General features: G+C 38.3%; 1 protein-coding gene across 2 annotated transcripts; it reads left to right on the top strand.

Annotated features, from left to right (window-relative positions):
• Positions 1 to 1,498: 1,498 nt before the first annotated feature.
• pde11al (phosphodiesterase 11a, like) lies at positions 1,499 to 27,416 on the top strand. Of its 2 annotated transcripts, XM_057835469.1 has the most exons (21): positions 1,499 to 1,647; positions 2,358 to 3,151; positions 8,007 to 8,165; positions 8,751 to 8,840; positions 9,021 to 9,161; positions 9,284 to 9,348; positions 11,005 to 11,125; positions 11,310 to 11,385; positions 12,379 to 12,446; positions 12,537 to 12,629; positions 15,504 to 15,554; positions 15,703 to 15,849; positions 16,402 to 16,509; positions 16,846 to 16,955; positions 17,029 to 17,119; positions 22,217 to 22,317; positions 22,473 to 22,550; positions 22,638 to 22,701; positions 23,131 to 23,205; positions 23,361 to 23,444; positions 23,529 to 27,416. In XM_057835469.1, exons 2-21 carry the CDS (start codon positions 2,369 to 2,371, stop codon positions 23,754 to 23,756), a joined length of 2,733 nt encoding a protein of 910 aa, XP_057691452.1. In that variant the 5' UTR covers positions 1,499 to 1,647; positions 2,358 to 2,368; the 3' UTR covers positions 23,757 to 27,416. The 2 variants fall into 2 exon arrangements, with proteins under 2 accessions (XP_057691452.1, XP_057691453.1); XM_057835470.1 differs by lacking the exons at positions 1,499 to 1,647; positions 2,358 to 3,151 and adding an exon at positions 7,866 to 7,944.
• Positions 27,417 to 27,697: the final 281 nt, after the last annotated feature.

The raw sequence follows: 27,697 nt of genomic DNA, 5'->3' as shown, positions 1-27,697 counted from the left end.
CTGAAAGTCGTCTCTACAACAACACGGATGGCGGGAGAGCCGAGAATATGTTCCAATCCGCGGTAAATTCAGTTTTAAATGAGCTAAAACACATCGACACGAGACATTGACAACAGTCTGTCTCGCGCTAGCCATGTTGAATAAACTCCGTTCTCCTCGTACGTTTACTTCCGCGCGCAAGTCCCTCATCCTGCCCTCGTCACTTTGCTAACGGCACGTCTGCCCGTCGCTGATTGGTGCACTCCACTGTCTGTTTGCCTCTTGTTAAGCTTGTTCGGACAGAATATTAATTAAAAATGAATGAAAACTAAATACTACTGAATATGTCATTATTATCATTTTAAAAATGTAAGTGACGGGTAAAAATAGATTATGACCGGATTTTTATGACACTGTCAGTCAGAATGACAGACAACGAAAAAGTCTAGCGCAACCTCTGTCCGTGACTTATTTACAGATGCCAATTTTTTCATTTTGACGTAATTTGTTTAAACGTTTAAAATATGCGAGTGAATAAATTTTTAAAGTCATTTTTTTGTTTTAAACTAAATATTAGACATCAATTAATGATTCTAAGCTAAAAATAACTGACATTTCGAATGATAAATAGAATTACTTATCTTCCTTTTATGGCTAGTTGAAACAAAAGCGGTTGCACGAAGTCTGTAAACGGGGGTTTCCAGGGTAAAACAGACAAATCAAAAATTGTACGGGCGCTTAATGCGCCATGAATCTGCTATGGCAGCATATAGACATATTGTTCTATCAAACACAGCAGTTGTTTTGGCTTAAAATACAGCAGTTTATTTTAAAGAGGGGTGCAAAAGCAGAAACTGCTTTTTCAGTCTTGTCTGTGTTTTCCGCCCTAAGCAAAGCAAATGACCAGCTAAGGTGCTAGTCACATGATCTGTTCGAAAAATAATTTTGGCCCATTATAAATATATCATTTTTGTTTCATTCATTTTTGTTGTTTGTTTTATTGCTTTACAACTTATATGGACAATATTTTACCGGAAAACTCTTAATTTTAAAATCATATACAGTGATACCTCGGCTCACGAACGCTTAAGCTCACGAACTTTTCGCCTCAAGAACATTAAATTCGCGAGCATATAGTCTCTGCTGGCGAACTAGTTTTCGGCGGACGAACCAAGCCACGCGGTCGGACAGCGCCACGAGAAGCTGACGCACGCTCACGGCGTCCCAGTTCGTCCCCTCCCTTTCGTTGAGTGCGGACGTGGTTTGTGTTTGATAGACATTTTGGACCATATTGAGTGTACTTTTGCAATTATGGGACCGAAAAAGAGTTACATACAGTCCTTATGGAAGGTGACTCGTGTTACCAATTCGCCCTCGACTGGTAATTGGCGGTGCTTTCAGCTTCCCACCGTCGTGAGAAGTGGACCGGCGAGTCACGTTGGCTCGTTGTCGTCGGTTGTCTTCGGTGCGCCCGATGGCGGCTTGCATACAAACACCCAGAGGTGTCGGATGGCTTTTTGTGGGCACTTTTATTAACAACCAAAAGCATGCGGGGGGCACAGCAGTGGAGTCTACGCTAACTGCGCACTTTGCCGGTAACACTCTCCTTCCAAACAGTAACTCCCTCCCTCCTCCTCCCACTCCTCCCACTCCCATACCATCGCAAAGGTAAATAAAACAACTTTATTATACAGTACAGTTTATTTCTTTAATTATAATACAATAGCACACTTATTATACATAAAATAAGGTATATTTTTGTGTAGTTTTAAGGCTTATTTAGTAGAAAATTATGTTTTATGGGGACCTGGGAACGGATTATTCTCATTTTAATGGTTTCTTATGGGAAATAAATGTTCGGAAGACGAACTTTTCGCCTCACGCACACTTTCTGGGAACCAATTATGTTCGTGAGCTGAGGTATCACTGTATAGGAAAGTCAATTACATGCAATGACACTTTTCGGCCACCAGGGGGCCTCTAACCCCCTCGGCCCCCAACTTAAAGTCCGCGTATGGGTAGGATCATGAGCATTAAAAGTGACTGACAATTTATATGCCATATTTTACAGTAAATGAAGATAAAATACTTTCTGGTTGATCATAGCGAGTAGGCTGCCATTGACGGTTCTAGACGTCCAGTCCATTTTGATAGTCAAAATAGATTGTCTCACGTGAAAATTACGTTTTTTTCTGGAGGCCTTCTATATTGGCACCAAAGTCGGGACCACCTGTCGCTCTTCTCCTCTCCCCTCCCACTATATAGTGATGTTAAGAAGATGGTGCTCACATGGTAATGAATAGATTCATGTCAGGAGGAAAGCCAGCCTCAGCTTCACTCATGTTCCAGCATTCGAGTGCGTTGTTTGCTCCTCACAGCCTCTCCCACCATGATGACTTCTGACTTCAACGATATCGAGGCGTTTTTAGACGGGCACCCGGAGGTCTTCGAGGAGTACTTGATCCGGAAAGCCAAGTGTGAGCACATTAGCAGGTGGCTGAGGGAGCACCAGCCCCCCAAAGTGACCGCGGCCGATGAGAGACGCGGCGGCGCCCCGGCCAGGGAACCCTCTCTCTGGCCAGCCAATCCGGACCCTCTCCGACGCCGGTCGTCTCACATGGAGCTTCGGCGAAACTTCGCACGCTCCAAAGCCAGCGCGGCGCACAGGACCTACGACGAGCACGCCAGCTTCAGCCAGCAGGACCCTCAGTCCAGCATGAGGAGACGCGCGCTCCTGCGTAAAGCCAGCTCGCTGCCTCCCACCACGGCGCACATCCTCAGCGCTCTGCTGGAGTCCAGGGTCAGCGTGCCCCAGTACGCGTCCACCGCCACCGACCACAAGTGTCGCCTGAGGGAGACCAACGAGAGAGAGTTCTTCTTGGAACTGGTCAAAGACATCTCCAACGACCTGGACCTGACCAACCTGAGCTACAAGATCCTAATCAACGCGTGCATCCTGGTGGACGCTGACAGGTGCTCCCTCTTTCTCGTGGAGGGACCCCTGCACAAGAGGACGCTAGTGTCCAAAGTGTTTGACGTGCATTCGGGCACCACTGTCAGACCCTCTTCTTGCACCCTCAATTCCAGCGAGGTGCAAGTGCCTTGGGGAAAAGGCATCATTGGATACGTGGCAGAGCATGGAGAGACCGTCAACATCCCAAATGCGTATGAGGTACTGCATGGTGCAATCATTACTTCAAACTATAATGTCCTATATGTGCAAATATTGTCTGCATGTAATGTACATTATGAAGAATTGCACAATCCAATCAGACCAGCGCAGTGTGAGCCTACAGTATACACTATACAGTATACGTTATGTCAACCATATTACACATACAGTATATGCTATCTTTGTGAAGGCAACATTTTTCATAGCTCTTTTTCTCCATGATAGTACCTCGCTATATGTGGTTTACCATTAAGAATATCTAAAGTGCAAAGACTCCTGTATTTGTTTTCTCTCTGTCTGATAATTGCAGTTTGCACAGTAAAATTCACATTGCATAATACAGTGTGACAGTACATACTATAGTGTAGGGATCGCCCAATATGGGTTTTTCAGGACCAAAAACCGATTATGAGTAGTTAGAGGGTTGATAAACGATTCATGGGGCCGATATTCATTTGCAGTAAAAGTGTAAAAATTGGCGTAAAAAAAATGAATAATGCAAACACAGAACTTCATTGAAATGCCCAAAGCCTGTTTATTGAATCACACAAATTGCTAATAATTAGGAGTGTGACAAAATATCGAAATGGTGATATATCGTGATACTTTGTATCCCAAAAGGTTATCTATATGCTCCTGCCAACAATCGAGATGTCGTTTTGAATAGGTGTCAGTGTCTAAAAAAAAAATAATAAAAATGAACCAACAAGTTGCTACCAAAATTTTCCACCATAATAGTGTCTCAGAGGCTGCATTGACGGTGCTTGACGCCCAATCCAGCGCATTCACAGTCATTCTGTCCGATTTTCAGGGCATTTACAGGTCACTTGGTGTTCATTTTAGGGCATTTAAAGGTCATTTTCTGTTGAGTTTGAGTCACTACCTACTCATTTGGGTGATTCCCAGGTCATTTCCTGTCCTGTAACTCAAAATAAACAGGACCTATAAAATACCCCAAAATCAACGGAAAGTAACTGAAAATGAACAGGTAAATGACCTTAAATGGCCCAAAATTACCTCATTGCCTGGCATTAGCTGCCACTACCGGCCATAGACGTTCAGTCAGTTTAAAGTGGGAGGGATGGCAGCGAATGAACGAATGTTCATTCGTTGCCACCCTCCCACTTCAAACGGATTGGACGTCTACTAATGATAAACTCATTCCAATTCACAGCAGAAGCTTGTTTTTCTGTCTATTAGTTGTTTGTAGAACATCCTAGAATGATTTCCTGACCAATGTATTGATAATCGTTGTATCGACAGATCATCGTTATCAAGCTTTGTATCGCAAATCGTATCGTATCATGAGGTGCCAAGAGGTTCCCACTCCAACTAATAATAGGAGGTGGCGTGGTTCAGTGGTAGAGTAGTTATTCCCCAACCCAGAGGTTGTGGGTTTGATTCTCCACCCTGATGACCTCAGCTAAATTTCATTGAGCAATGTACTAAACCCCACGTTACTCCTGGTGGTGAGTCACCAGTAGGTAGATGAGGATATATTGTGAAGCACTTTGAGGGCCTTGGATAGGTGCAATACAAGTGTATTTCCATTTACGATTACCATTTAACCAATCAGAGGACGGGGTGAATACTACTGCAGGAGTGAGGCGCGGCTGCATCTTAGCCAAAATAACCCAGTTTAAAATTTTTTCATATCGGCCGGTCGGATTAAAAAACAGGCCCATACTAATAAATGTCAAATTTCCAAATATCGGTGCCGATAATCGGCCTGGGCGATAATCGATTTATCTCTGCTGTAGTGTACAGCAGGGGTGGCCAATCCTGGTCCTCAAGAGCCGCAATCCATCTTTTTTTCCATGTCTCCCTCCTTTAACACACCTGAATCAAATGATCAGCTCATCAGCAAGCTCTGCAGTTGCCTGATAACAATCCTGATAATTTGATTCAGGTGTGTTGGAGGAGGGAGACATGGAAAACAAGCTAGATTGCGGCTCAAGAGGACCAGGGTTGGTCACCCCTGGTGTACAGTAAAAGTACAGTATACTAGTATTTATCATAATCATAGTCCAAGCCCGACCTTGTAGAAATGGACACTCATATTGGCATTTTTATTTAACATCCCATGCCAAACAAGCTGTACAACTAGGTCTGTATATGATTTTGACCAAAAACCTAGTTCTGATTTTGGTGAAAAGTATTGTGCTTACAATTCGATTTGGTTGTTTTACATTTAATACTTTTTAATGCAGTAAAATCCGAAATCTATATAAATCGTTTTACAATGTGACAGAGTGGCCAGTGGCCACTTTGGCATGCGGGACAATGCAGCTCTACACTATTGATTCTTCAAAGCATCCCAGAGGCTCAGGTAGATTACAAGTGTATACAAGTATTTTTGTAGCACAATTTTCTTTTCAGGCTTGCAAAACAGTAAAAAAGGATGAATGGCAAAATTGCAGTAGGCCTTTGGTATTTGGCATTGTTCTCACTTCTCGCCTAAACAAAATAACTCCCGCATTAATAAAACAACAGTGTGATTGTGCCGTCATAGATAATAGTTTTCCACATAATCTGTTTTATCAAACCAAAGAGCATGAAATAATGACGAAACTTCTCATTCACACAGTGTCATTTAAGGCACCTCATGTGCTAACGTATGTAGTTGCTCACACAAGCGCAGGTAGCCTTTCCACACTGAAGATAAAATAATGCAAAAAAAAAAAAAACACTAAAATGCACAATAAACTGCAGCACCAGTCCCTGATGAGTGACAAGGCGCGCCAGGGCTTTTATTGTTTTTTTATGTGAATATTCAATCCAAATTATTTTCTATTGATACTGATCAAGTGTTAAGCTTTTTTCCTGCCGACCAACCCACTTCATGAGGTTAGATAATCACAGAAGTAAAAACCTGTGTTGATGCGATGTAGGTTAATCGTTCATCTTTTGTATACTTCATTAAATGACTGGGTTTGTTTCATGATCTATGTCATATCTATGATCCGAGTCACAAGTAAGTCCCAAGTCTTACCTGTTGCGGGCAAGTCGAGTTGAGCCTTGTCAATGGGTTATGTCAAGTCAAATCGAGTTGAGTCATTAGGTTATGTCGAGTCGAGCCGAGTCACAAGGTTGGAAATAAGAGTCGTGTCAAGTCAAATGTTTGATGAGTCAAGTCAAGTCGAGTCACAGGTTGTTCCGTAAGGGAATGGCGAGAGCAGCCAAGGCGACCAAGCAGATCACTGGCAGGTGGGAACCAATCTACGATCAGTTTTTCGAGTCAGCTTGTCGAGTGTCGAGTCATTGTCTCACAAGTTGAGTCTTGAGTTATGGCTTTACAAGTGAAGTCGAGTCTCAGGCCCTCCCAACCTTAAGTGAGTCAAGTCCGAGTCTGCTTTTTTTTTTTTCAAGTCCAAGTCGAGTTGCGAGTCATAAAATTTGCGACTCAAGTCCGAGTTCCTGTGACTCGAGTCCAATTGTTTGCGAAGCAGTATGTGGTATTTTGTCACTTTTGGCCTCATACTTCATATTTACGTTTTTTTTTTTCATTGTGTAATATATGTTTTGTTTTGTTAAATAGGCAGCATTTTAAAGTCTTTTCATATTGGCCAATGATCAACCACGGAGATCGGTTACAATTACCGTATTGGCCCGAATACAAGACAGTGTTTTTTTGCATTGAAATAAGACTGAGAGAGTGGGAGTCATCTTATATTCGGGGGTCTAGACATTATACCCAATTTACGACGCTAAATGGCACCAGATGTCATTTAAGCGAATACTGAATTTGAGGAGTAATGTTCTTTCATGAGAGATCTCAGCTACTCTCAAGTTTAACCAGTTTGTATTATATTGTTGCAATGTTTTTCGTTATTCAGATTTGTTTCAAGACTACAGTTACAGTTAGGTTAATGGAGTTATTGCAATTTTTTTAAATTTATTTATTTTTTATCACAATAGATTGGTTAATTACATTTCAAAAACCAGAAGCCATTCATTTACGAATGTGATTGCACTTTAGTTTGCATATTTAAATGTTCAGATATTAAGATTTCAATGAGGCAAAATAACATGTTTTTTTTCTCTCAAATATATTGTTATAATCATTTGTTTCAGATGTACTATAATTATTTTCAGTATAAAAATTAATTTGGTGTTCAAAAAGTCTTTTTTTCAAACTTGAGTCTTGAAAAACAGTCTTCTATTCAGGGCCGTCTTATATTCGGGCCAATACGGTATATTATCATTTTTGCTCAACAATACAGAGGTTTCCTAATTTGTGAGAGAAGTTAACCTTGTTTGCGTATTTTCACCCTATTGAAATATTCGTCGTCTTTTTTTTTTTTTTTTTTTTTTTTTTTTTTTACAAAATTATTAAAATTGTTAGTGAAAATTTAAAAAAATCAACAAATGTTTTTTTTTTTTTTTTTGTAGAATCTCGTTAAATCATTTAATGTATTTCATTTATCTATTCAGTATTCGTGAAACATAATTATCTTATTGCGTTTCTTATATGCATTTACACTTTCATCTTTAACACATTGTGATTTGAACATGTTGACAAAGCAAAAAGTGGTTTCATTTTGATAACACTGAGGTTATACAAGTCTCATTTTGTTGCCCTGGTGAGGATTGCACAATCGATTCCGTTCTTAACTGTACTTTAAAGTTTCACAGCATGAGTGTCTTAAAGTTTGTGACATAACCAAAGTAATTACCCACATAATTTATGTCATGCTCAATAGCTCAGAGTGGTTTGTAATGTCCTAGGCTGTCCTCAACTATGTCCAATGATTGGTGATATTCCTAAGTACTCTCGGGATTGCTAAAGTCAAGTAAATAAATATCAGCATTTTACAGTGAAGGCATTAACGATAATTGCTTGTGTCCCTTTTAGGACCACCGCTTCAGTGACGAGATCGACAAGTTAACAGGCTACAAGACTCAGTCTATTCTCTGCATGGCTATCTGTAACAGCGATGGTGAGGTTATTGGAGTGGTACAAGCAATCAACAAAAATCCCACAGGAATGCCTTTCACTGAGGATGACGAGAAGGTGAAACATCTCGCTGGACACCTCTCTTATACACTCAGATTGCGCACAGTCAGTGGGCCATCCAATAGAAATACTGAGAGACGCCGATAGAAGTATGGAACATTAAACACATCTAGCATCAAGGCAGTTTGAGTGTAAACACTTCACTGACTCTCCAAGTAGGATGTTTTTTTTGTGTGTGCGTGAGTGCAGTGACGCTTTTCTTAGTCCTCCTCACTTACTCCTACACTCTTTGCATATTGATGACGACATGATAAATAGAGCTTATTAAAGAAGGTGGGAATCCAACTGTACTTTTGGGAAATCTTCTTGGAAATTACTTACTGTCAATTGAAACCCCAATTCACCCTCCACTAGGGTTTATGAGATTGACCACAAGGTGGCAGAATAAAGTTGCTGCATTTGTGCTTGTACTGATTTTAGTTTATTTCACCCAAGCTTGATGTTAAAAATATTTAGTAACATTAAAAGCTAAATCTGTTTAAAGTTTAACAATTAACAGAAGCAACTGCTTCAGACTCATAACATACAAGCTTTTCATTTTTCAATTTTTTGTAGATTTCAGTATTTTTTTCTATCAACCAGGTGCTGCAGATGTACCTACCCTTCTGTGGAATATCTATTTCCAATGCCAAGTTGTTTTCTGAGTCTCGCAAGGAGTATGAAAGGAGCAGGGTGAGCAATTCTATAAAACATTTCCACAAACAATATAATCCTTGAGAGTATGTACTGTTCAATACTAGTATATACAGCCATGTATACTGTATAACCAGTGTAGTCCATTAGCAGTTTGAATGCAGATTCTGTATGGCATCATACATATTTAGGATTCTAGAATACCTTCTTATGCCTCAGGCTTTGCTGGAGGTTGTCAACGATCTGTTTGAGGAGCAGACAGACTTGGAGAAAATCGTGAGGAAGATCATGCAGCGAGCGCTGACCCTCCTGCAATGTGAACGTTGCTCTGTACTTCTTCTTGAGGACATCGAGTCCCCAGTGAGGAATTTAAATTAAAATGGAGAAACAGCTTTTTTATTAATAATAAAGGTCTTGGAAAATACATTTCTCAGTATTGGTATTTTTTTAAATTACTGTCATGATGTCTTTTCTCCAATAAGGTTGTGAAGTTCTCCAAGACGTTTGAACTGATGTCTCCTTTGAGCAACATGCATCATGACACCAGGTAACAAAACATAGTCGGAAAATACAGTGGTATGAAAAAGTATCTGAACCTTTTTGGAATTTCTCACATTTCTGCATAAAATCACTGTCAAATGTGATCTGATCTATGTCAAAATCACACAGATGAAAATACAATGTCTGCTTTAACTAAAACCACCCAAACATTTATAGGTTTTCATAATTCACTGAGGATAGCTTGCAAACAATGACAGGAGGGGGGGAAATAGGTAAGTGAACCATCTGCCTAAGGAAACTTAAAGAGCAATTGAAACCAATTTTTACCAAATATTTTAAGTCTATAAACACACACCTGGTAAGAAATATCTGTCTGTCTATATATGTCTGATGTGCGTCCTGGCTCAGTCAAAAGAGCTGTCTGAAGACCTGCGATCAAGGACTGCTGATTTGTATAAAACTGGGAAAGGATACCATTTCTAAAAATTCTGGATGTTCGTCAATTGATAGTCAGAGAAGTTGTCTACAAACGGAGAATGTTTGGTACTGGTGCTTCTTTCCCAAGGAGTGGCCGTCCACCAAAAATTCAGAGTTCAGGGCAGAATACTCCGAGAGGTAAAAAAGAACCCTATGGTGTCTCCTAAAGACCTACAGGAATCACTGGCACAGTCCAGTATCTCTGTGCACACGTCCACTGCGTATATGTAAAATGATGGCCAAGAATGGTGTGCATGGGAGGACTCCACGGAGGAAACCACTGCTGTCTTAAAAAAAAAAAAAAAAAAAAAAAACATTTCTTGTTTAATGTTCGCAAAAAGGCACTTGGACACTCCACAGAAGTTTAGGCAAAATATTTTGTGGACTGCTGAAACCAAAGTTGAATTGTTTAGGAGTAACACACAATGTCATGTGTGGAGGAAAAATTGAACAGCTCAACAATATCAACACCTCATCCCCACCGTGAAGCAAGGTGGAGGGAGCATCAAGATTTGGGTCTGTTTTGCTGCCTCAGGGCCTGGACAACTTGCAATCGTTAATGGAAGAATAAATTTTTAAAAATATCGGGATGTTTTGCAGGAAAACCTGAGGCTGTCTGACAGACAATTGAAGTTAAAAAGAGGATGGATGCAGCAACAAGACAATGATCCAAAACACAGAAGTAAATCAACTTCAGAATGGTTTCAGAAGAACAAAATACACGTTCTAGAGTAGCCAAGTCAAAATCTAGACATTAACCCCATTGAGATGCTGTGACATGACCTAAAGACAGCGATTCATGCCAGACATCCCAGGAATCTGCCTGAACTACAGTAGTTTTGTAAAGACGAATGGGCCAAGATTAGTCCTGATCGATGTGCCAGGCTGATCTGCAGCTACAGGAAGCGTTTGGTTGAAGTTATTGCTGCCAAAGGGGGAGCACAAAATATTAAATGTGATGGTTCACTTACATATTTTTCACCCTTCTGTCATTATTTGCATATTATCCTTGTTAAAATATGAAAACCTATAAAATTTTGGGTCGTTTTAGTTAAAGCAGTGTTTTTTCATCTGTGTGATTTTGACAAAGATCAGATTACATTTGATGATGGTTATATGCAGAAATGTGAGAAATACCAAAAGGTTCAGATACTTTTTCAAACCACTGTGTGTGAAATCACACTTTAGGTTTCACTGTTGACACTGTACCTGTATGCACTATCAGTATAGAGAAACTGTCATGTGCGGATTGGCTGATCAATAACAGCATCGCCGAGCTGGTGGCGTCAACAGGACTCCCGGTTAACATCAGTGACGTGTGCCAGGATCCACGGTTTGATGCCGAGGTTATCTTGGCACTGAGCCTCTACGTATATGCATTGTATTTTACACTGCTTTATTTAATTACTACAAATTCATTCGTGGGTTTTAGCACTCAAGTGCTGACTAATTTGAATTTTCATTTGTAATTGACTTATGACTTTACATTCACATAACAGGATATCAATGACATTATCATTCTGTTTCTAGGCAGACCAAGCCTCGGGATTTCATATCCGATCAGTGTTGTGTGTGCCTATCTGGAATAGAACTCATCAGATTATAGGTAGGTAGTCAGATCAGTTTGATTCCTTTTTTTTCAGTCTCAAAATAAGGAGAGCAGAAGTGTGAAGAAGTGACCCTCTGCTCTATCTGAACTACAAGTCTACTCTGACTTGACTGGGAAATAATTCAAAAGAGCATTCAGTCGCTCAGCTCCTCACCTTTGAAACACCCTCACTCTCTTACAATCTTGTAGTTACATTTTAAAACATATTTATTCAGACAAGCATATTCTTCTTCATAATTCTGTTATTCCTACTTGAAATGTCATGTTCTTATGGGTTTTATCTGTAAGTGTGTATTTTAACTTACTTTTTTATCTTGTACAGTGACCTCAAGTGTCCTAAAAGGTGCATAGAAATAAAATGTATTGTTATTATTATTATTATTATTATTCATGAGTAACGATATCTCATTGACATTTGTCTGAATCCACTTGATCAGCCAGGGCTGTAATGATCTGTAATTCAGTCCTATATTGATTGTTAATACATTTTCTACACCCGTCCTGTTGAGGGTCACTAGTTAAATTATTATTGTTTATCATTGAAGACTAAACAGTTTTTCCAAACCTTTTTTGAGCCAAAGCACATATTTTATATCAGACAAATTTCATGGTTTACCACCAAATAGAAATGTCTCTGAAATACCTCTACTTACTGAACAATAAACATGACCTTAGTTCAATTTAATCACTAATTTACCTATTAAATTTGACATCTGAGCCTGTTTAGATGAACACAAAATGTATACAACTGCAGGAATGTTTTTTTTTTTTTTTTAATAATTTCTTTTATCTCTCTTTTTGAAGTTAGTTCTTACGGCAGTTGTGCTTATACAACTACAGTATTTGCGCTCTGATTTTTTATCCAGAGTTGTTGTCAGTCCCGAGGTTGCGCGCAATGAACTTTATCTCACATCAAGTCTGTTGATCGACATTATCGTGCCTGCTAAATAATTTAAGCCATTTATTTCATGGGTGTTTGCTTCTCCACAGGGGTTGCACAAATTTTGAACCGTCTAGACAGGAAGACCTTCAACGATGCAGATCAGAGATTGTTTGAGGTTTTTAAAGAGTTTGGATTTTGCATTAAATAGATTGAACACGTAAGGCATGTATGTTCAACACTCCCCTGTCATTTTGCTTGAGTGTAGGCATTTGTGATTTTCTGTGGACTTGGCATCAACAACACTATGATGTACAATCAAGTGAAGAAAACGTGGGCCAAGCAGTCAGTAGCATTGGATGTGAGTACAACTAGGATATTGTAACTTTAAAGTTATCACTAACACTAACATATTTAATAATAATTGTGGGATTCAAAATACATATTTCCATAGTCTCTGCTTTGTAATATTCAATATTTCCTAAATTCTGTTTAACAAGGGAATGGGCTATTTTTCACTATTTAAAGCATCACCCAGGTTTCATCTCTTTGGGACTTACTCAATAAAGCGCACCTGATTATAAGGCGCACCGGCCAAAGTTCACAAATTTTTATAAATAAATCCACAAATATGCCGTACCTGACTATAAGCCGCAGGTGCCCATATCTTAACATTGGATATTCACATACTGTAGATGTTACACAGAAATATTTGATTGATCACAAATATATTTATTAACCAGATAAACACACATCAACATCACCATCGCTTGTTGTCTTAATGCTCAAAAACCAACTACCTTTAAAACAGGTCATTACATTTGCAAAGATATCTAATCCATATTACCTTGCCTTCTAAACTTGAAGTGGATAATATCCTCTTAAAAACGGTTAACAGCTAGCGCTTACCCATAGACTTCATAATTTATTGACATGACACATTTGCCATTCACAGTCTCACGCCTTTCCGAAGGGGGCCGTCACCCACTCTGTTTCATTTATTAACAGTCAGTCGCATGCAGTGATGTAACACCGGATTTAGATTAAAAAATTACTAAAGCTGTACCGCATACAAACCGGAATGATTTTCTCAGGAGTGATTTGTTCGAGGATTCAAGGTATTTATTGTATTTTTCGTACCATGCATGCATTTCAAAACTTTGTGGAAAAAAAATCAATGGGAGAATGAGAACCGCTACGGCATTGGCGTCATTCTTGGACATATTTACGCAAAATAAATGCGTAACTGCCCGTTTTTTTGCTGTTTTAACAAATAATCGAGACTGTTTTACGTTCATAACTATAAAGAACTCGGGGATTTAAGCATTTATTCACAAGAATGTTCACCGGAAAAGCTCTGTTTACAAATGGCGGCCACCGCAGTGACTAACAAATTAGCATCATTCTTCAACATATTTACATAAAATAAATGCTAACTACCCGTTTTTTTTTTGTTTTTTTTTTGCCTTTTAACAAAGAATCGAGACTGTTTTACATTCATATCTATAAAGAATTCGGGGATTTAAGCATTTATTCACAAGAATTTTCGACAGAAAAAGCTCTTTGTCTGTGATTCCACTCGGTCAGCTTTGACAGCCACGCCAAGAATGCAGGCCCCCTATTAATCGGCCCTGTGCCCCATCAATAGTTATGAAGTCTATGGCTAACCCTTACTGTATATAGCAGCTTTGTTGTAACATACTGTGGCAATAAAGTCCTCCGAGTGCCAGTTGAAAACAACTAATCAACGCTAGCATTGCATTCTCTTGTCTTAGCAAATAGTGGATGCCCTTCCATTTAAAATTGTTCTTTTGTAGCTGCATGTAGTTTCAGATGGAGCCATATTCATTTATAAAGTTTTTGAGTAAGACTCACAAGCTTTATCAGTGCTCGTGTAGCAGCCGAGAGCTATGTCACTGCAAAATTTGAAAAGCCATTCTTTTAAAATATGTCTAATTGTCCAATTTTATTATTTTTAACAACAAAATATGAAGCTCGTTTGTAAAAAAAAAAATTCCATAGATAAGCAACTTCCTTATAAAAGCCGCAGGGTAGAAACAACAAGAAAAAAGTCGCGGCATATAGTTTAAAAAATACGGTAAATGAAACTTAATATAAGTTTGGTCAAACTTATACGGTGGCGATTGCTAATTTTAGTCCCTCGTGTACATTGATAAGCATAATTTTTGATTAGTATAATGTTACGTTAAGAACTTTGAAAAACCCATAATTTAGATATCCATCCATCCTCTTCACTGCGTATCATAACAAAAATATATTACTTTAAAAAAATCCAAATGTACATAAGCTTTTAACCCCACTGCACTAGTGTATAAATTAGGGCTGTCAAACGATTAAAATTTTTAATTGAGTTAATTACAGCTTAAAAATTAATTAATCGTAATTAATCGCAATTCAAACCATCTATAAAATATACCATATTTTTCTGTAAATTATTGTTGGAATGAAAAGATAAGACACAAGACGGATGTATACATTCAACATATGGTACATAAGTACTGTATTTGTTTATTATAACAATAAATCAACAAGATGGCATTAACATTATTAACATTCTCTTAAAGCGATCCATGGATAGAAAGACTTGTAGTTCTTAAAAGATAAATGTTAGTACAAGTTATATAAATTTTATATTAAACCCCTCTTAATGTTTTCGTTTTATTACAATTTGTAAAATTTTCAATCAAAAAGTAAACTAGTAGCTTGCCATTGTTGATGACATTACTCCATGCTCACTCCCCAAACCCATAAAATCATTTGGACCCAAGCGCCAGCAGAGGACGCCAAACAACAAAAAACAAGTAACAAGTAACAAGCGGACATTATACTGCTGTCATTTTAATCTGAGCGGGCATGTGCGTTAATTGCGTCAAATATTTTAACGTGATTAATTTAAAAAATTAATTACCGCCTGTTAACGCGATAATTTTGACAGCCCTAGTATAAATATTTAAACTATATTAAATAATTGATAATAAATGACTGTGCTAGTCTCCTCACAAAGTCAAAATTTTTTGTTCTTTTCACGTCGCTCCAGTTGGTTTGTTAAATGCATGAAGAAAACGATACAGATTTGTAATACTGTACTACGGTAATACTGTAGTTTTTCTTATTAGAATTTTGGCCTTATGTTGGTTTGAGATAATCTAATAAATTGCAGAATTATCTGAATTTAAACTGCATGAATTTATATACGCACTATGTTTTTCCACAGATGTTGTCTTACCACGCTACGTGTTCAAAAGTAGAAGTTGACAGACTCAAGGTAATCCCAGTAAACATAAAAAAATAAACATGAAATTCCGATATTTTTACATCAGTCGTTTCATTTTAATTGCAATTCTTCCAACCTTTGATGGTAACGTGTTACTGTCAGCTCTGTCTATCTAAACCAACTTCATTCACTTCTTAAGGCTGCAAAAATCCCTATGAGCTGCGAGCTTGGCATTGACGAGTTTCATTTCAACGACTTCTCTTTGGACAACGATGCAATGATCACCGCTTCTCTTCGAATGTTTCTAGAGCTTGGTGTGGTCCAAACCTTTAAAATAGACTATGAGGTGAGATCCAGTTAAGGTGGCATTCACTCCCAGTGTTTATGAAGTTTCCAGTTGATGATTAAGTGCTTTCATTGACCAAGCCACTGAAGCATACAAGTGATTATGTATTGTATAATTCTCTTTTGAAGGAGCTCTCAATACATTAGAATTGATTAAAAACAGATTTATAGACACATAATAATGAAACACAGAAAAGCACTTTCCTGAATACCAATTAATAAGTGTAGGGAATTTATCTAAAACATGATTTGTATTTTTTGGTCACTCTTTATTCGAAAGCTTCTTACTATGTGTATTTCGGTAAATTATGTCACCTTTGATGCAAAGTTGACATTAATTCAAATGTTTTTGGATTAGGTGTAAGGCATGTAATGACATTTTTCATATGCATTCATTCATGTTCATGACAGATGTCATGTTGCAATTATGACAGTCTTAAGATACAGTTATAAGACACATTCAAACCGTGTTATGGATTTTTTACTTGAACCACAGAAATGTTTTCCTCAGGAAATTGTGTAAAAAAAAAAATCTACATTTCTACTTTTTTAGGTTTTGTGTCGCTGGCTTCTCACCGTGAGGAAGAACTATCGAACTGTGGCCTACCATAACTGGCGACATGCTTTCAATGTGTCTCAATGCATGTTTGTTATGATCACAGTAAGTGCCATGCAACATGGCTGTAAATCCACTCTGATTTATTTATGTCGTCCTTATCAATTACCATGTGAAGCCTTGTGCCCTGTTCACACAAGAGTCATAAATGCATTCTAGCTAAACAGCTATATTTTAAGTTTTAGTGCAGCCTCCCAGCATCTAACGTACCCTAACCTTGCCCCCGTGCCCCCATCTCATGTTTTACTGCCATTAGCCTCCCCTTATTCCATTTGACTCCATTCTCCTCCTTATTCTCCATCGTTTAAACAAGTCAAACTGAACAAACAAGATACCCCTTCTTTCATATTGTTGACAATTCCGAATTGCATTTGTTTAAAGTCAGCCGGCTTTCAGGACATTTTGTCCGAGGCAGAAATTCTGGCATTGATGGTTGGCTGTTTGTGCCACGATTTGGACCATCGAGGGACAAACAATGCATTTCAAGCTAAGTAAGGCCTGAGCACAGTACACAAATGCCGTTGGTGATTTGTTAAAGTTTAGATGTTTTTGCTCTGTCTGCAGGACAGGTTCTGCTCTGGCATTGCTTTATGGGACGTCAGCGACCCTGGAACACCATCACTTCAATCATGCAGTCATGATCCTGCAAAGTGAGGTGAGGCAAACCTCTCTCAATTTATAATGGACAAAATTACTCGAAACAAGACAAATGTCTCCCAACCGTTGTAGTAGCCTGATACAACAAACAAAATTCAAGACTGGGCTCAAAATAATAGATTAATTGCCTTTCGGGATTTTATACATAATTAAGAGCCAGCTAGTAAATAGAGGTGATTAATCATTGCCGACATCCTTTGAAATTACCTTCACTCCCTCCTTTAGTATCACCTGCTATCTGCTAGCACCTCCTATCTTTTCTTTCTTGACATTCACAGCAAACAAGAATACAGTACAGTATATTGCATGTTGAATCTCATAAGCTGATAATACAGGGTCACAGTCTTCCTTTGCAGCCGTTAGACATGCAATCTCATTTTTTTGTTTTGTGCCGTGAAGAGTTGCTAAATGTGATGTATTTATTTATTTATTTATTTATTTCAGAGTCACATTCACCTGCATCACTAGTAGCAGGTGGTAACCTAAAAAGTACTGCTTAGAAAACATGGGAACCCCAAACGATACTCCAAAAAAACATTGATGTTCCGGTACATTGTTTAAGATTGTACATTCTGGGACATAAATATACTTCCCTAATTTTAACAGCGACCTATTCAGTACGACTACACCAGGGATCCGTATAAAAAAAATTGGGAAGTTTTTGTTACTTAAAAATAGTTAAGACCACTGGCGTGCACACATAGACACCAGGTAAGGGGCCTCACATAGTTACGGACACTACATTATCGTAGCGCAATGTTTAGTCATGTGTTTGCATGTTTAGTACTAGTATGTGCTACATCGGGAGAATTTTGCTGCTTAAAAAAAACTAATAAGAATCAAATTAAAGTGCCTGTGACAGCATAAGAAAATCTTAAATAGCATTATTTTGTGAATTAGAATCATATTTTGAGACGATTCGACTATATACAACAATTTGGCAAAGCGCAGATGATGAGAAATTAGTCTCTCAATCAGCCATTTAGCCCCTCCTGTCATTATAGAGCTCTAGCGTCCCCAGCTGGGGGATGATGTCGGCAGGGTCACAGTTTCATCTGATTTAAAATTCAGCCCATTGAGGGGGAATTATTCAGAATGAGGAAAATGCGATGAAGAGTGCAGCAAAATTTCATCGTTTCAATCACTCTACTCCATTATTTTTACTAGATATTCTTTTTTTCTAAGTATTTTTCCCCAATTGCTAAATAAATGGTATGGTCATGATAAATAACAGCCTTGTGCTAAATGTGAGATATTAAAAATGCATTTATTCAGTACGACATGGCAAAATTAGTCCATAATGGTCAAAACTGTTGACTTCTTGCACCTCCCGAATGATATTTTATGCCACCGGAGTTAGTCCCTCATTCCCCTGCTGCGGGCAGGAGAGCTCTTTTGTCGGGGAAGCAGCTGAAGAATGACCACCGGACAAACCGACCGACGTCAGAGGAGCGCTTAGCTGCCCGAGCCCAACCCGAGGATAGTGTTGTATTGCCGGACACACGAACAGGGCAGCGGGGGCTGGAAGTCTGGACAATATGGAGAACTGCACGAGCATAAGCCGAGTACAGCGCTCTGCCGGCGGGCACGCAACGAGGACCAAGGGGGGTGTGCGCCGCCGGTCGTCAGCCGAGTGGCCTTCTCGGTGGACAAGGAGCATTGTCAGCCACAAAATGCAAGCCACCTCCATATTAAAACGTGTGCCATGATCCCAGTATTTGACATAATACAAAACACGATGTTTACTCACTTCCTTGTTTGTCCAATGGTCCCACAGTTGTCGGACTTGTTTTGGCCAATCTCCGCGGTGAACGGGAACTTTTTGAAACCCAAAAAGGATCACACAGCTCTCCCTGGTGCAGCAACAAAACCCTGCAGCGCATTTGGCTGGTGTGATGCGAAAAATATACAAATAATCCGCAAAATCAGCTGAATCCGCAGTCCATCTGCATGCTATAAAGCAGTGCCCAAGTCTAGTCCTCGAGAGCCCCTATCCGGCTTGTGTTCCATGTCTCCCTCCTTTAACACACCTGAATAAAATGATCAGCTCATCAGCAAGCGCTGCAGGAGCCTGAGAATGATCCGGATTATTTGATTCAGGTGTGTTGGAGGAGGGCAACATGGAAAACAAGCTGGATAGGGGCTCTCGAGGACCGGACTTGGGCACCCCTGCTATAAAGCAATGCTGTATTGTGAGATGCTGACCCAGGTGACATCAGATTCGCATTCCTCCTCAATCCATTTTCATGGCGCGGGATTCAAATAATTGAATCTATATATTGATCGCTTCCTCACACATACAAGCGGTCCATTTCATTCAGGAGCATAAAATACAGCATGAAATATGAAATAAACATGCTTTTTACTGTCATAGGCATTTTAAGACTGAAGGAAAAGAAAGTTGATTTTTCCATTTTCCAGGTTCTTTAATTCTCTTAACGAACAGGAGATGACAACACACAATTCAGGAACAACAAGAAAGTTAACATTTAGTGAGGAAAGACAAGAGCAAAACCGGCCGGGACACACAAGATGTGTTCTTAATCTCGGCGCGCATACCGTTTGTACAGTATTTGCTGTCTTAGGCAGCAGCCTAGTGCCACTCATACCTAGACAGAACAAAAAGAGCAGTAGTCCTTGTACTGTAGATAACACACAGATATGAAAAGATCATGTACAACCATGTGAAATGAACATATACTGTATGTATTTGTGTGAATAAATTGAAATATACAAGGCCCACTAAAGATATATACAGTGGGGCAAATAAGTATTTAGTCAACCACTAATTGTGCAAGTTCTCCCACTTGAAAATATTAGAGAGGCCTGTAATTGTCAACATGGTTAAATCTCAACCATGAGAGACAGAATGTGGAAAAAAAACAGAAAATTACATTGTTTGATTTTTAAAGAATTTATTTGCAAATCATGGTGGAAAATAAGTATGTGGTCAATACCAAAAGTTCATCTCAATACTTTGTTATGTACCCTTTGTTGGCAATAATATAGGCCAAACGTTTTCTGTAACTCTTCACAAGCTTTTCACACTGTGTTGCTGGTATTTTGGCCCATTCCTCCATGCAGATCTCCTCTAAAGCAGTGATGTTTTGGGGCTGTCGTTGGGCAACACGGACTTTCAACTCCCTCCACAGATTTTCTATAAGGTTGAGATCTGGAGACTGGCTAGGCCACTCCAGGACCTTGAAATGCTTCTTACGAAGCCACTCCTTTGTTGCCCTGGCTGTGTGTCTGGGATCATTGTCATGCTGAAAGACCCAGCTACGTCTCATCTTCAATGTCCTTGCTGATGGAAGGAGATTTTCACTCAAAATCTCTCGACACATGGCCCCATTCATTCTTTCCTTTACACAGATCAGTCATCCTGGTCCCTTTGCAGAAAAACAGCCCCAAAGCATGATGTTTCCACCCCCATGTTTCACAGTGGGTATGGTGTTCTTCGGATGCAATTCAGTTTTCTTTCTCCTCCAAACACGAGAACCTGTGTTTCTACCAAAAGTTCTATTTTGGTTTCATCTGACCATAACGCATTCTCCCAGTCCTCTTCTGGATAATCCAAATGCTCTCTAGCGAACCGCAGACGGGCCTGGTCGTGTACTTTTTTCAGCAGAGGGACACGTCTGGCAGTGCAGGATTTGAGTCCCTGGTGGCGCATTGTGTTACTGATAGTAGCCTTTGTTACTGTGGTCCCAGCTCTCTGTCGGTCATTCACTAGGTCCCCCGTGTGGTTCTGGGATTTTTGCCCACCGTTCTTGCTATTATTTTGACACCACGGGGTGAGATCTTGCATGAAGCCCCAGATCGAGGGAGATTGTCAGTGGTCTTGTATGTCTTCCATTTTCTAATAATTGCTCCCACAGTTGATTTCTTTACACCAAGCGTTTTACCTATTGCAGATTCAGTCTTCCTAGCCTGGTGCAGGTCTACAATTTTGTCTCTGGTGTCCTTTGACAGCTCTTGGGTCTTGGCCATAGTGGAGTTTAGAGTGTGACTGACTGAGTTGTGGACAGGTGTCTTTTATACGGATAATGAGTTAAAACAGGTGCCATTAATACAGGTAACTAGTGGAGCCTCGTTAGACCTCGTTAGAAGAAGTTAGACCTCTTTGACAGCCAGAAATCTTGTTTGTAGGTGACCAAATACTTATTTTCCACTCTAATTTGGAAATAAATTCTTTAAAAATCAAACAATGTGATTTTCAGTTTTTTTCCACTTTCTGTCTCTCATGGTTGAGGTTTACCCATGTTGACAATTACAGGCCTCTCTATTCTTTTCAAGTAGGAGAACTTGCACAATTGGTGGTTGACTAAATACTTATGTGCCCCACTGTACTTGAAACTCACCTGGAGGCTCCCTCGTTTGAGTATGGACACACAGATACACTGAAAACAACAATGAATGTTTAAATCAGGCTATAAGCATCATTTATGTGCTAAATGCCAAACATGAAATTAGCTGAATAGTGTGTGCACTGTTGTAACGTCTTCAAGCAATCTTATTCATATTGTTGTTTTTTATATTTACCTCTCGCAGCAGCAATCATGCCTCAAAAGGAAAGAATAAGAAAATTAGTGTTTTGTTGAGTTTGAAATCAGTTGCTATTTATTTAAATGCATAAATAAATACGTAATTATGGAATTCATCTGCAATATTTTTTCTTTTTTTCCTATTAATTCACATTGTTCTAACAAGGCAGCCGGGCTGGCAGTTACATGCGCTGCAAAAAAAAAATGCCCTTTTTGCACGCCACTGGTTAAGATACTGTATAAATTTGGCAATGACCACTAAAAGATTTACTTTGTGTGTGTGTGTGTGTGTGTGTGTGTGTGTGTGTGTGTGTGTGTGTGTCCACACACCAAATGGATTTCAAGAGCAGTGCTATCTATTGATTTGTTTTAACACAGCACAGTATATGTCACTGTATTTGCTAATTAACATTGCAAATGGGGACTTCATTCGACAGTGAACGATGAGTTTGCCAATACATGTTCATGTTCTTTAAGGGAACATTTCAGGCACTTGTACTCTTCCTTGCCTACAATACTGCATTGGGAATTATGTATTATTTATGTTTCAGGGTCACAATATCTTTGCAAACCTCTGCTCAAAAGAATATAGCAAGATGATGCAACTATTGAAGCAGGCTATTCTCTCCACAGACCTCACTTTGCACTTTGAGTAAGTAGTCTATTCAATACATTCCTAGCAAACGTAAGAACGAAAGAATGAGCTATTCTTCTGTTAAAAACATGTTGATGTGAAAAGTCATGCTGCACTGAATAGAGATGCTGTTTTTCCCCTTGCGTCCTTGACTGTCTCTCATTCTTGGAAAGGCGCAGGAGCAAGTTCTTTGAGAGCGTGCTTGCTGAAGAATTCAGCTGGACTGAAGAAAAACACAGAGAAGTCCTCAGGTATTTTGTTGGAAATAAAACAGAAAAAACGTTGAGTCTAAAAATCGGAAAATTACTGTTTGTGAGGTTTTTGCTGGCCATTGACAGGTCCATGCTGATGACAGCCTGTGATTTGGGAGCCGTCACTCGGCCGTGGGAAATATCCAAACAGGTTGGTCAACTTTTTGGGAACATTTTTGCTCTATAATAAAATCATTTTTCTTGTTTTACAATCGTTTGCATACTTTGTCCTGCTGCGTTTTTATGCAAAATTGATTTTTAATAAGCGTCCCTGCAGCTCTGACCCATAAATACGTAGTTGTTGTAATAGTTGCATGCCATGAATGAGATTAAAATACCACAATATACTGTATTTAATTATTTATGGTGGATGATAGCATTGGGAAGCTCATGTGCATGAACAAGTTCAGGATTTAATGAGAATGAGAAGGATTATAATAAGAAAGAGAGAAAAGAAAAATAATCTTCACTTATTAAGCCACCACAGCAATTTTGGAGTTAACAGCACTGCACGCTCCTCACAGTTAGTATAACTCTTAGCCTATGTCATATTACATTGAAGTAAAATGTTCCCATTCAGGTGGCTGAGCTGGTGACGAGTGAATTCTTCGAGCAAGGAGACAGAGAAAGGTCGGAGTTAAAGCTCACCCCAGCGGTAAGAACACCCACCACTTTGTAAAATTTGACATGAGTTCTGTATGAAAACGATCAGATTTGTAGTCAGCCGTGATCACATACCATCACCACCAAAACAAAAGAAACAATACAACCCTTAGCTTACCAAAAAAAAAAAAAAATCTTCCTGTGTAGGCCATATTTGATCGAAATCGCAAAGATGAGTTACCTGCGCTACAATTGGAGTGGATAGATGGCATCTGTAAACCTCTATATCAGGTATTTGCCGCACTGGAAACCACCAGAATGATCGTGCATGTATCTTTTATGCAATGATGCAAGTAATTACCCATTTATTCACAGTCCCTGCTCAAACTAAACAGGAAGTTGCAGCCAATGGCAGAAGGGATAGATGCTAACCGAAAGAAGTGGCAGGAGCTGTGTGTGCTTAATGAGCATTCACGCGATGCCTCAGTGACCAGTCAGAGTCCTGAGGCTGAAGAAGCCAGCGAAGAGTCCGATGTGAAGTTGAAGGAAAACACCAAAGGTTGTCAAATTGGAAGTTTAGAAGCCAAACAACTTGAAGGTTAAGGTCAAAATCTTAAATGACTGCAAACTTTCCTAAGCCGGTAATTTTAAAAAACATTCATGACTATTTAGTCAAATGTGTTTTAAAAATGTGAATGTAAGATTTCCTCAAATTGAGGATGCTTTTTCACGTGACTGGATATTGAATACAAGGCAAACTCATTCATTTAACAAATATTACAGAACTGTGGATTATGAAATTACCACTTGATGATGTTGATGATGATGTGGGCTGTACTTTGATTTTGATACGTACTATATTATGTTCACGTTTGCTCTTAGATGTTTATCGCTGTCACCTGCAGCAAATGAATCAAGAATATGCAGCACATGAAATGTTTGTTTTATCTGCTGAGCTTCGCTTTGCTAGTGTCACTTTCAGTCTCAGGACAAGGAATGAGTGAAATGTCCCAAATTCTTATGCTTTTATGAGCCTGGCAAGCCAGCCTGGGTTTCAACATGTACAAAATACATGGCAAGTCAATCCGGAAAAGTGTTTACCACCATCTTGAATGTAGATTGTGTTCTAGAATAGTAATTAGAAATGATAAGAATCCAGCGATTGCATAGACTTAACTATTAATTGACGGGGCGCGGGCCCAGTCATAGGAGACTTTTTTTTTTTTTTTTTTTTTAAACTTGACATTCAAATATTTACAAAACCAAAACAGCACCTACCTTAGGCATACATGAGTTTATGAAGCCTATGGCTATTGGGAGTTTATTATCAATACTGCATATCCATCTGGTTCCTTGTTGATTTCACTCATCGATTTGCACTGGGTGAAGGATTAAAGTAATGCAAATGATATAGGATATAATTTACATCATTTTCATTGGATATTGTATAAATACTGTATATCTATCATAAGTGATATGCAAAACATTTTTGAGTCGGTGCAACATTTTAATTTGATATTCTTAACAATCTTTATGACATTAAAATAATTAACAATGATAATGACAATAATACAATAAATAATCAATATAACAATACATAATGAATAAACAAATATTAATTTTGTATTTTCAATATTTTAGATGTGTGCATTTAATTTACCAGTAGTGGAATCGAACAAAGTAAAAGTACTTTGTTACTGTACTTTACTGTATTTTACCTGATTACAAACATGAAGAGGTACTCTTTACTTCACTACATTTTACAGCACGTATGTGTACTTTTTACTCCACTACTTTTCAAATTGTCACCTGAGCTAAACGTTACTTTTGTTTGTTTGTTTTTCTCTCATTGTGAATTGTTTTGTTTTCATGCCTCCAGCGCAATCAATAAGCCGTGTTCAACTATACTGTTATTTAGCACTAGAGGGAGCGACACGAGTACAAGCAAGATTGGGCAGATGAACAAGATATTGCCCAATAAAAAAACAACAGTGAGAGCAGTGCACCTGATAGTTGCTTGCAATCCATCATAAAGTTAAGTTTGGGAGTTTTTTGAGGTTGTTAAGCGTCTGTTTTTAGCGTCAATTTTATTACTTTTTTCCATTTTGCACAGTTGTATTTATATACTGTATATTTCACATTTTTGCATCATGAAAAACTTCTTTTAAGTTTTACTTATAAAGACAATTTTAAAGTAAATATTTTTGTACTTTTACTTGAGTAAATCTTATTCCTAGATACATGTACTTTTACTTAAGTAAATCTTTGCCCCTATATCTGTACTTTTTCTTAAGTAAAAAAAAAAATAATAATAATAATGATAACAATAATAACACTTCTTCATCCACCACTATCATTTACTTATAGCATACTATACTATATTTTACACTGATAAACTGTTAGATGGATAGAAGAAAAATCAAAGTACAATAAGACAAAAACATCCAGTGAAAAACAAAAATTCCAAATATCTGCTCATCCAACCAATTTTCAGGCAATATATACTCTACTGTTGAGTATATCGTAATGTAGTGTTACTTACTGTTAATACCGTATTGGCCCGAATATAAGACGGTGTTTTTTTGCATTGAAATAAGACTGAAAAAGTGGGGGTCGTCTTATATTCGCGGTCTAGACATTATACCCATTCACAACGCTAGATGGCACCAGATATCATTGAAGCAATGTTCTGTCATGACAGATCTTAGCTACTCTACTCTCAAGTTTAACCAGTTTGCATTATTTTATTGCAATGTTTTTCCTTATTCAGATTTGTTTCAACACTACAGTTACAGTTAGACTTCCCTTTGATGGTTAATGAAGTTATTGCAATTTTGTTGTTTAATCACAATAGATTGGTTTATTTACAAAATTAAAAAAACAGAAGCCATTCATTTACGAATGTGATTGCACTTTAGTTTACATACTTAAATGTTCAGATATTAAGATTTGAATGAGTCAAAATAACATGCTTTTTCTCTCAAATATATTGTTATAATCATTTATTTCAGATGTACTGTAATTATTTTCTGTATAAAAATTAATTTGGTCTTCAAAAAGTCTTTTTTTCACACTTGAGCCTTGAAAAAGAGGGGGTCGTCTTATAATCAGGGCCGTCTTATATTCGGGGCAATACAGTATTATTTAGATCAATGCCGTAAACAAGACATTGTGGGTATTATGGTGGCATTGCTGCCATTGTAGAAATATTACCCGGGGTTTGAGGTTTGTAAAGGCACTCTGGACACGCAAAAACTCAAGAACCTTTTCTGTTTTAGATAGCATAAGTCAGTGTCATCCAGCACAGTCGTCCCAAATCTCCATAACTCAGTCAAACTGCTACTTTGGAGATTATGCGTTAAATGGCTGTGACTGGTAATATGTGGAAAGTGAGGGACAAGGTTGATGGAAAAAAAGTAGTCCAAGTATCTACAGTATCTTTTCACAGCAAGCATAGCCAAACCTTAGTCTGCTTCTGCCTTGAGTATTTAGAAAATTTCAGGACCAAAATACAATACTTGCATGTGACATCCTCATTCATTCGATATGTACTTTGTAAGAGCAATCGATAAGCTGAGGCACAGGCAAGCAAACCGATTCCTAGGAATTCATGGAAAGGGAATGCTTTTCGATTGCTATTCCTATTTCTGAACATGATGAATTTGCATCTTGACTCTTTTAGCTCACGTTTTGTCATTTTTTTTGCATGGCCACAATGACAGTATTTGTAGCTAAACTGAGCTTATGGTCTTTATAAGTGTTGCTGGAAACAGCGTTTTCAAATCAGTACTGAGTGTATATTCAATTGCCTGATGCATTAAAAAAAAATCTAGTATTTTTTTATGTGTATGGAAAGGTTGTTTCACAATATATATCTTTTTTATTTGTTATACATGTATTTTGCCAGTATGATGGCACAGCATGTTTATCACTGTTTGAAAGCTCTGCATCTGCATGTGCAATGTTTGCGGATAATGTTTGACACTGGACATGATTACAATGCCTTTAACTGCCTAATGAGATTTGCTATTGCATGTCGTTCCTTAAGGATACAAATATTGATCATGCTTGACATAAATAAGGCTTCCATTCTAAACTAAAGAGTTTTTATTCAATAAATAGTATTAAAATACTCTTCAACTATTTATAAGTTGTGATCATATCAATGGTAAAGAAAATGCAACTTAGTAAAATGTCTCTGACAGTGAAATTGATGATGTGTAAGATGTTTTTGGTATTGGTTTTGGAAAAATATGTCGCTAAATTCACACGAGTTGACCAGGTTGGGATGCTCACTCAAGATATTGATGCGTGTTGTAGTTTGCCACAGGTCATTACATTTTGGAAAAGTCAATAAAATTTAGTGATAATTGTTTTTATGTGTTTATTTTTTTAAAATGAGAGAATGGAAAACACTATTCTTTAGGGCTGGGAAACTATTGGTACCTCACGATCTGATACGATTTGCGATATAAAGCTCACGATAACGATGATCTAATGACACCGCAATACGACAATTATCGATACATTGGTCAGGAAATCAT

The sequence above is a fragment of the Corythoichthys intestinalis genome, chromosome 4 (genome assembly GCF_030265065.1).
Source record: "Corythoichthys intestinalis isolate RoL2023-P3 chromosome 4, ASM3026506v1, whole genome shotgun sequence".
In the NCBI taxonomy this organism is placed as follows: domain Eukaryota; kingdom Metazoa; phylum Chordata; class Actinopteri; order Syngnathiformes; family Syngnathidae; genus Corythoichthys; species Corythoichthys intestinalis.
Note: the sequence above shows the minus strand (reverse complement) of the source record. Positions and strands in the feature narration are given on the sequence as shown.

Excerpts from the sequence above, each read along its gene's own strand:
- pde11al (XM_057835469.1), top strand. The coding sequence starts at position 2,369 with ATGATGACTTCTGACTTCAACGATATCGAGGCGTTTTTAGACGGGCAC. Across the intron at positions 8,166-8,750 it reads TCACTGAGGATGACGAGAAG|GTGCTGCAGATGTACCTACC; the intron begins GTGAAACATCTC and ends TCTATCAACCAG. Across the intron at positions 23,206-23,360 it reads AGTTAAAGCTCACCCCAGCG|GCCATATTTGATCGAAATCG; the intron begins GTAAGAACACCC and ends CTTCCTGTGTAG.